Source organism: Mus caroli, chromosome X, assembly GCF_900094665.2.
Source record: "Mus caroli chromosome X, CAROLI_EIJ_v1.1, whole genome shotgun sequence".
Taxonomy (NCBI): domain Eukaryota; kingdom Metazoa; phylum Chordata; class Mammalia; order Rodentia; family Muridae; genus Mus; species Mus caroli.
Window position 1 is genome coordinate 91,161,914 of NC_034589.1, and position 10,275 is coordinate 91,172,188.

At 41.6% G+C, this 10,275-nt stretch overlaps 1 protein-coding gene across 1 annotated transcript; it reads left to right on the forward strand.

Annotated features, from left to right (window-relative positions):
- The first annotated feature begins 657 nt into the window (after positions 1 to 657).
- Positions 658 to 8,998, forward strand: LOC110287407 (probable G-protein coupled receptor 83). The gene is made up of 5 exons (XM_021154041.2): positions 658 to 1,650; positions 2,269 to 2,394; positions 3,441 to 3,574; positions 4,047 to 4,732; positions 5,348 to 8,998. Exons 1-4 carry the CDS (start codon positions 1,192 to 1,194, stop codon positions 4,693 to 4,695), a joined length of 1,368 nt encoding a protein of 455 aa, XP_021009700.1. The 5' UTR covers positions 658 to 1,191; the 3' UTR covers positions 4,696 to 4,732; positions 5,348 to 8,998.
- Positions 8,999 to 10,275: the final 1,277 nt, after the last annotated feature.

Consider the following 10,275-nt stretch of genomic DNA (forward strand, 5'->3'; position numbering starts at 1 on the left):
CTTTAGACAGTTGACTAATCTGACACAGTCTAGTTTCCAAAAGTGTTACTTCCTGGGTGTCAAATGAGTGTCCTGTTTCAAGAGGCCAGAAGCAGAGTTCCCTGGTCGGTGGCATGCAGTTCTGAGGCCAGCAAAAGCAGAACATACTGTTGAGCTCACTCCCAGGTGACCCTTTCTTGCTTCCCATCAGCTAAACTCCCCTCCTGTTTCTCCAGATGCACCCTGACTTGTTCTCTCTGTGAAACCCCCACATCTGTGCAGGTCTTTCATATCGACCACTCTTCCCAGGCAGCTGACTGGCTTGCTGGTCCAGATGCTACTGCAGTCTCCACAGCCTCCATTCAGTACCTGTGTCACAGCTAGCCGGTGCCTAGGGCGATGATGCAGAAAAGAAACAGAAAGCAAGGGAAAAGAGGAGATGCTGAATTCAAATTATAGGCATGGCGATGTTAAAAGAAGAAGCCATAAACAGTAAACCCTGGCTTCCAACTGCAGGATTAGAAAAAGGAGAGCCAAAGGAGAGCAGCGAAAGGAGGGGCTTGAGACAGGAGTGACAAAGACTTTGCCAGCCTCTCAGACTCCCCAGCCCAGAAGGACAGGGCGGGGGTTGAGTCGAGGCTCCCCATTGGCTCCAGCGCGGGCCCCTGGACTTTCTATAAAGGGCAGCTGCAGAAAGCCTGCTTTGCACGGGCTTGGAGCTGGAGTGGCAGTGCCTGACTCCGCCCTGCCCATAGCGCCAGCCAGCCAGCCAGCCTTGGACAGAAAGACTTACAGACTGATGACTGACTGAAGGCAACAGAAATTTGGTCGGAATGATCACTGGCAGCATGGAGGAGGATCTGTGCTTGAGCGAAGCCTGACGCCATCTCCAGTTTGGAGCAGGTGCTGTGGGCACCTCCAGGAAGAGCGTTTGCAGACAGCCTGCCCTGCGCTCAGCAGCTCAGCTCTGCGCACTTGCCCACCCTGAGCAGGGCCAGTCTTTTTTGCTGGTTCCTGGTATTTCTTCCCTCTCCCTGATCCAGACACCTCAGCTCAGAGCTCCAGGGCACTGAATAGATTGCCTGGCTATCTGTCCACGGCCTTAACTTGCCTTCTTTTCTTTTCTTTTTCTTTCTTTCTTTTCTTTTTCTTTTTTTGAGAGGCTCCTGAGTGAGTAGCTTAAGGTCCTCAGGGTCCCCTAAAGGCACTGGGATGGATGCTCCAACCACAGACGTGCCCCCAGAGGATTTCCAGAGCCCTGGCACCATGGGCTTTGGGGACGAGCTGACTCCAGAAGCTCTGAGTGTACCTAGTGGTTTTGATGACTTGATCACTTCTACCACCTCCCAGGTGCTTCAGGCTGCATCCAATGCTGGCCGCAATGGCATGCTGTCAAAGATGGATAAGTTGGCAGACCACATGTCAAACACGGGGGACCTGGCTGACACATCGGGTCCCCTAGATTTGGAAATTGTATCCCAGGATGAGCAGGTGCAATTCTGGTTAGTGGTAGGCTACACCATAGTGGTCTTTGCTGCCATCATAGGCAACTGGGTCTTAAACCACATAATTATGAAGTATAAGAGGGTACACACTGCCACCGGCCTCTTCGTTGTCAACATTTCTGTGACCAACATGATGCTTGCTCTTCTCAGCTCTCCCTTCACTATGGTAAGCTGGGTTACTGAGGAGGGCAGCCTGGGAAGCAGGGCAAGAGCTAAAGTTAAACTTTGTTCTTGAAACAGTGAGTTTTGTATGGTCAAGAGGGAGGGAGAGGGTTAGAAAGGGTTAGTTTGGTTTGGAGAACATTTTCGTGGGAAATAAGGCAGAAGCTGAGAAATATTGAAAAGAGCTTGGAAATGTGTTAGGAAGATTGGCAGGATAGTTGTTGCGTCGCTGAATTAATCTTTTGCCATGGCAGAGAGTGAGAGAATATTGGGCTGCTCAGGGAAGCAGTGGGACCTGTTGCTAGTGAGCTTTGGGATAATGTCTGAATCCAAGTTTTGTCATAAATTCTGCTTTTCCACCTTTCAAATGCTGTATATGAACTTGAAGTTAGTTAACAGGTTTTGCAATTTAGTGACCTTCCATGTCTTCAAGTCAGTATGTTGTGTGGAGGAAAATGTGATGAGCATGAGAACTAGAGTGTAAAAGTATTTCTTTGCATACTGACAGAATGATACCAGCAGTTTGGTGAAGCAAGGAGATGTTTATTTGTATTTTGGGGCTTTTGAGAGGGATAGAAATAGGGCTGAGTTCCTGTGCATCACCAAACCTTTTCTCCTACAGGTGCGCTATCTGTGTAATTCCTTGGTGTTTGGAAAGATGACATGTCACCTCAGTCGCTTTGCCCAGTACTCATGTGCCTATGTAACTGTGATGAGCATGGCAGCTATTTCTCTGGATCGACATCGGGTATGTGCATCCTAGGTCTTGTAAAAGGCAGAGTCTTCTCTTAGGTGTATGGAGAGAAGCAAGGTTACAAATAATCTACAAACTTTCCAAAGTTCTTTGGCCTATATATGTAAATGTTTTTGTGTAATTTGGGGAGACTGAAAAATGGTGAAATACAGAACATCATCAAATCTAATCTAATAAAAATGCTACCATCTTTTTCTCTGATGCTATGGGGACAGAAATGTGCCAATACACACATGCATGTTCTTCTTTGGAAACCATTTCCTGTTTGCTGCATTGCAGGACTGGGTAAAGGAAGAAAGAGGGCAGGGATAAGTGAATGTGGATGTAGTTTTAGGCCTGATTGATTGCTTCATCTGGAAGGGGGTGAAGTCTGTGAGGAAGGACAGAGGAATTGAGTAGGGGGATGAAGATAGTTGAGGGATAAGGAGCTAGGAGCAGTTGAAATCAATTAAAGGGGAGTGAGGCAAGGGATAAGAAGCTGGAGGTATTACATAGTTAATCATTCAGGAACTAGATAGAAAACAAGTGGTTGGGGAGGACCAAAGAATTGAAGGTTATGTGATTACATCCAGATAAGGAGACAAAAAAAAGACACACAAGGCAACAAACAGAGAGCAAAGGAAAGAAGAAGGAAAGTGTGGCTATAAAGAAAACTGAGATGTGAGGGGATGGGAGATGAGAAAGGCCATGGGGCGAGCCAGGTAGAAGGGTAGATGAAGGAATATGTATGGTACTTTCCCACCCATTAGAAGGTAAAGAAAATTAATTCACTCCAGTGGACATTTGTCTCCTTTCTCCACAGAACTGCAGACAGAGAAACAGGAGCTTGAAGTCAGTCCCCTTGAATTGCTAACTTCTTCAAATGTAGCAGTGCTATATTTGCATGAAGTAAAATGCCACATATATGTCAAATGAACTACTTTTACAAAGCACATTATCACCCACATACCAAGTATTTGTACCCTTTTATCAGAATAGCAGTTTATAGATGTCTAATATAATTTGGATTGTTTAGTTAGGTGGGATCCTTTTCTTTTCAGGTGATGCTATATCCTTTAAAGGCCCGGATTACTCCCATGCAAGGCAATGTTTGCATCATCATCATCTGGATCGTGAGCACTTGTGCTGCTTTGCCTCATGCCGTTTACCAGAAGCTTTACCAAGTAGAATTTGGGTAAGAGGAACATTGGATGAGACGATTGCTGTTATTCTAGCAACCCAAGGCCTTGGGTGTCACAAGGAATGATTTAGAAATTAGGGGCTAGAATAAACATATTTCAAAACAAAAAATAAATTTCTCTAAACTGTAATTTGTCATTATTTCCCTAAAACCCTCATGGCAGTGGGTTACAATTTCCATCTCTGGGGCTATGGTTTTCCTATAGGATCAGTTAAATCTCAGTCCTTCTGGTTTTATACTCAATACACATACAACACAAACAGTAAACACATCTCACCCTTAAGATCTAATTGCCATACAGTTGTTTTCTTTTTCTTTCTTTTCTTCCTTTCTTCCTTCCTTTCTTTCTTTCTTTCTTTCTTTCTTTCTTTCTTTCTTTCTTTCTTTCTTTCTTTCTTGTAAGCCTTAAGGAAAAGACTAAATCATTGGTTTTTATTTCTTTTTATTTCTCTCTCTCATAACCTAGCAACACAACAGAGGAATCTGCCTGCCTCCCAAGTTTCCCATATACTTCTAAATCCACATGGAAATACCTTGACCTGGGCACCTTTCTGCTGTTCTTTATCTTGCCTTTGCTGGTTCTGGTGGCTGTCTATGGTCATGTGGCCAAAAAGCTGTGGATCCATGATGCTGTTGATGACATCAATATCCACACTTACATCTGCCAGCGTGGGAAGAAGAAGCAGACCCTAAAGATGCTGATGACAGTGGTGCTTCTGTATACAATCAGCTGGCTCCCCCTCAACGTGTACCTGGTGCTCCTGTCCAGTGAATCCATCTCAAGCCACAATGGTCTCTACTTTTTCCTCCACTGGCTAGCAATTAGTAGTTCCTGCTACAACCCCTACATTTATTGCTGGCTCAGTGATAGTTTCCGTATTGAAGTTCAGAAAGTCATCATGGAAATCCAGAAGATGCTACTAGATAAAATCAGCCGCCTCAGGGGAGAGCATCGCCGACTGAGCTCTGTATCTCATAGCCAAACCCCTGGCAGTGTGGATCCCAATCCAGGAGTGCCCAAATTCCCACGATTCAGAGATTTTGATGAGCTGCCCAGTCCCCCTCCCTCCCCAACAGTGGAAATCTCCTTTCTCCATTCAGTGCCTAGAGTTTAAGCTGCCCAGACCGCGATTGACTATCAAAACATCTAAGGTATGATAGGATCAAAATAACTAGAATTCATTCATTTCTCATGTGGTTACATAGAAGGAAGGAAATAGTATTGGAGGGGTGAGGGTGATGTGCACTAAGAACTTGCACTTACAAGGTAAGCTCCTAGATATTAGTATTTATATTTTATTTAGATATATAAGGACCTGATTTCATTATTATGTTCCCATGGAAATTCTAAGAGACCAAGTATCATTTCTGAAGTTTCACTGGATGCTCTGGGAACTCAAAGTACCTTTGAAGTGCAAGTTTTTAGTTGTACCTTTTTCTCCTATGGTAGTGAGGATGGAAAATATTACAGACGCCCGAGAATTGATAAAGCAGTGAAATGATTGCCCCCATAATCATTACCCCCACAAGGTTATTTCCCCAGGTTGCTGAACAATAATTTAGTGATAGTTTCTCTCTGAGTGCAAGAAAAATCAAATTGCCCAAGTTCACACTTCAAAATCCCAAACTTCCATGTTTCTGACTCTACATTTAGTTTTTCATACTTTGTTTCATGTACTCTTTACTATTGTCTTTCTTTTTCTGGAAAAAAGAAAAAAAATAATGTGCTTAAGCTTACCACTCTTTTAATTATCCCTGTCTCTTTAGCTTATGGACAATTTCAACTCAGCAGAAGAGAGGAGGAGGAGGAAGAACAAGAAGAAATGATACCTCATCCTGTCACTGCCATTATTCTGGAGATAATGTTTTAAGGGTCTTTGGACAGCATCCATGGTTGCATGTATCAAGATGATACCAGGATGAGAATTGAACTTGTGGTCCTCCTCAAATTCCTCTTTTCTTCTTTGTCTCTTCCTCAGTATCCTTGGCCTCCCACTGGTCTCACCCCTTTCCTAGCCTTTGTCCTTTTCCTTGCTCCTGCTCTACCTTTTACTCATCTTCCTCTCTCACTTTCTTCTCTATTTCCATTTCTTTTTCACTGTAATATTTCTTATTGTTTTTTACAAAAATGTAACAATGGCAAGTTATCCAGTCTCTACTGTGATATCTCCTGGTTGGTAAGGTATGGACAAGTGTCTAGGTCAGGAAATGAGGGAGTGAGGAAATGGCAGAGTTAGCTGCCAGCTACTCTGTTTTCACTTAGTAAAAAGATGTGGTGGTTTTTTGGGGGGCGGTTCAGATGTTTCTAGTAAATTACCACAATTGCTCTAGTGTTGAATTCCTTTTTAGATAAAGGACAAACTGGGGGAAAGACCTAATTCAAGTTTAAATAATTTTCTCTCCATTGTCTCTATTATGTGTCCTTTTCATCCTTTTAATTTAATCCTGTCATATTATTAATAACTCAATTACAAAACAATGAGCGTTTATTACTAAAGTATATGAATACATATTTGGAGTAGCTTTAGGCTGTAAACACGAGTGAATCTTCTATTTATGACCATTGTAAACTGCCAACCTACCTGTGATCTCCTTTTGGCTTCAGCTGTTTTGGGGATTAGTAGTCTTTGTGAGTAGTGAGCTCTGCTTGTGTATTTTTTCAACATGCTATGTAAATACTTCTGATTATCTTAAGGACAGATATATGTATTTCCTTTTCACTCACTATTTGGTAGAATAGATATTTCCCAGGATAATGCGCTGCCTGCTTATGGTTCTGCCTCCACACATGGAGAAGGCAAATTCGAATTTTGCTTGACTACCCCAAGTTTCTTAGAATCCATGTACCTAGCTCTGATAGCCTTCTTCTCCTGTTTAGACAAGAGAAATTTGGGTAAAGGGCTATCATTGTGATTTAAATGAGTATTGTGCTGTTATATTTTAACCTAACGTTCTATCCTCCTGAAGAAAGCACTTCCCCACCCCTATCCCTGTTCTATATAAAGAATCAAACTTCTTTCACCCCGGTAAGGCTTGGGATCTGGAATGTTCCATGCTTGACAGATAATCCAGCTTCAAAGATTGCTTCTGACTTGGCTGGAAAATTTACAGACTCAGAACTTTGTACAACAGTTTTGGTGATGTATGGATGTTTGACAAATTGGACATATGAATAGTATCAACTTCATGTGGGCCTTTGTTTAGAAATTTTCCAGCAGCAACTAATCTGAATTCAGTACCCAGCCAAGTCTGAGGGTGCTACCATTGTAAGAAGTTTCTGGCTGAAGGGCTCATTTGGTTGGAACATGGTGCTAATGAGCTCTAGATCCTAGGCTCTAACCCATGTGCAGCCATTTAGCTCTGTGGGTTCGGGCATGGTGCTAAAGAACTGTGGTCACATGGTTTCTAAACCCCATGTGTGTCCTTTTACATAGACTGCACCACTCACTCTAACCAACCTTTTTCTGAACAACAATTATTAGACACCTGGAAAGCCCAGCAAAACTGTTGTGTAAATATTACTGCAAAATTTGTTTTCACTTCTGGAGACAACAGTTTATGTATAAACCTTACTGGCTGTGTGTTAGTAGTGTCGCATTATTAGAACAAATAGAGTGCACCAGAAGTGACAGAACAGAGAAATTGCTAGATTCTCCCATTTTACAAATTCAAATACATTTATTACATGCTTTAAATACCAAGAAACTGTATCTTGGTACCAGTTAGGACATTTGGAAAAATGCTTTGATGAGAGTTAGACCTACATGTATCCTGTCTGATATTCAACCTTAATGAGACAATTTGGAGTGGGGGAATATCTCTATTGGCATAGACATCCTGGATGCTGGTAATCAAGTTTTGGTCACTGTATATGTAACATATACATTCTTGCTCATGTATTTTAAGCTGATAGATTATTTCACTAAATTGCTATATATCTTATAAGTTATCTTTCCACACTGTCACATGTAATTCTAGAAATTCATATATATATATATATATACTAACATAAATATACAAGTACATGCACCAACATACATTCATGGTATAACATCTTAGTATACATAATCTGTCACAACTTTGTTGTTTCTGAAGACTGTCAACATCTCTAAACTCTGAGGCAAAGTTTCACTAATAGACATAGTATTGTCATTTGGCTCACATAAGGAAAGAAAGGAAGTACACTAGGTATGAACAATATGAGAGTAAAAATGAAGTTGTTTAGTCTGATACTTCTTGTTCACAGACTTTTATGTGTATATTTCAAACTTACTTCCCTTATAACAGTGATAGTAATATCTTGTGTGTGACTATGACTTTGTATTATAATTCTCAAAGTAGATCTTATGATACTTATCAGCAAGTGTTCATTTTCATTACCCCATATTGAAAAACTAAATACTCTTGGGGTGATTATATTAAGTTTCAGCTTCAGATATGGACTTCTTGCATTTCAGAGTAAGCCTTATCTGGCTGCTCAAGGAGCACACAGAGAAAACAGTGGAGATTAGCCTCCTGGGATTTTCTTGACATAATATATGCAGGCCCAAGTAAAAGTGTCTATGCTCAGATTTATGTAAATGAATTTATGTTAATTGGATTAGTTGAAATGTAGCATCTGGAATGAATTCCCTGTTCTTTTGTGATGAGACCTCCTGCAAGTAAAGTTTGCAGGTTTATTTTTATAGAAAGGTCTTAGAAGGTACCTAATAGCTACTGTGCCTCATTGCTTTTGATTTACAGCATTTTCCAGTTAGTGGTGGGAAGTCTGTCTTAGGAGTTGGGAAGGTGAATACTGTATTTGTAATTTTAGACAAGAAGCTGTCAATGCTTTTGTATTTACAACTTAAGTTAACTACAAAAAAATAGAAAAATAAAGTCTTTAAACTTAGAGTCTATATGATAGTTAGTGAAATTTCACTCACCATTTGCTTGAGTTGCCCCCCTCCCCCTGAAGTTGAACTGAATATGGTGATACCTTAATGGCTTCAGCTTTTCAGCTTTGTTCACAGCTCTGTGAATGGATGGAAAATATCCTAAGCACCTATACATAGGTATATCATATACTTGCTACTGATTCAAACCTTGCAGTGATACAGACTGTGTGGAACTGATGCCTTTTGGGACAAAGACTGTAACCCTGTCAAATACTACTCAAATGACAGAGGAAATAAGGCTCCCTGAAGTGATGTTGATGAATTACATATTGACAAGAAGAATGAAAGAAGTCTTACCATGCTACAACAGGAGAATGGACATTATTACTACTAATGTGCTTGTTAGTTATCTACTTGTTACTGTTGCTTTAAATATTATCTACTGATGTTGTTATTTCTCTCTACTCTAAGTTAATGTTTAGCTATGTATTCTATAATGAAGAGAGGAGGGGCCAAAGGGAAAGGGGTATTGTGGTGTCAGGGGTAAGAAAGTAGTAGTAGATTAGGACATATATATTTACATAAATGTATACTAAATAAAACTATTTGTTCAAAGCACTCCTGATCTCTTCTTGTAGATATAATAGGAAAGGGGAAAAATATGGTGGAGGGGGGGATGGCAGTTGGCTCGGTGGGATTTGTGATCCACAGTGGCTTATTCAATAAAAATCAGCATTTAAACTTTTCCATGTGAGTAACATGTGGGTATTAAAGTATAAATGGATGGGGTGAGGGTATAACATAAAAGCAAATCCTTTTTCTCTTTTATGGAAAAGTTTCAGGGTGCGCAAAGGAGACAGTTTTTCCTTGGGGAAAATGTACAAAAAAGCCTCGACATTCTGATTTTGGAGCAAGAAAAGTGTAGCTGGCATATTAGTCGGTAGGAATGAGGAGAGGAAAAGAGTCCAAGAGTGTATATGTTAAGACTAGAATATCCCAAACAGGGAAGAGGCCTCACTTGTTAAAGGCAAATTAAGAACTTGAAAAGTTCATTATTCCTCTAAGTCAGCTGTTCTCAACCTGTGGGTTGCAACCCCTTGAGGTCACAGATCAGATATCTTGCATATCAGAATGGGGAATCAATAACTGGGGCTACCCACCACCAAGTCCCAGGTGCCAGTAAAGCAAAAGTCTCCCAGGACCCAACAGGGACAAGATTAACTGAAATGCCCAACAAATGGGAGGGAGAACCTGTAGAGACCATACCCAGAGGTTAGACAAGGCCCCCAGTTGGGGGATAGGGCCACCCATTCATCTACAAATTTTTAACCCAGAATGGGTCCTGTCTAAAGGGACAAAGTGCAGAGCAGAGACTGAAGGGAAAGGCCATCCAGAGACTGCCCCCACCTGGAGGTCCATCCCATATACAGTCCACCAAACCCAGACACTATTGCAGATGGCAAGAAGTGCTTGCTGACAGGAGTCTATTATAGCTGTCTCCTGAGAGGCTCTGCCAGAGCCTGACAAATACAGAGGCGGATGCTCACAGCCAACCATTGGACTGAGCATGGGGACCCCCAATGGAGGAGTTACAGAAAGAACTGAAGGAGCTGAAGAGGTTTGCAAACCCATAGGAAGAACAATATCAACCAACCAGACTCCAACCCCAGAGCTCCCAGGGACCAAACCTGGAAAGAATATACACGGAGGGACCTTGTTTTCAGCTGCATATGTAGCAGAGGATGGCCTTGTTGGGCATCAGTGGGAGGGGAGGTCCTTGGTCCTGTGAAGGCTGGATTCCCCAGTGTAGGGGAATGC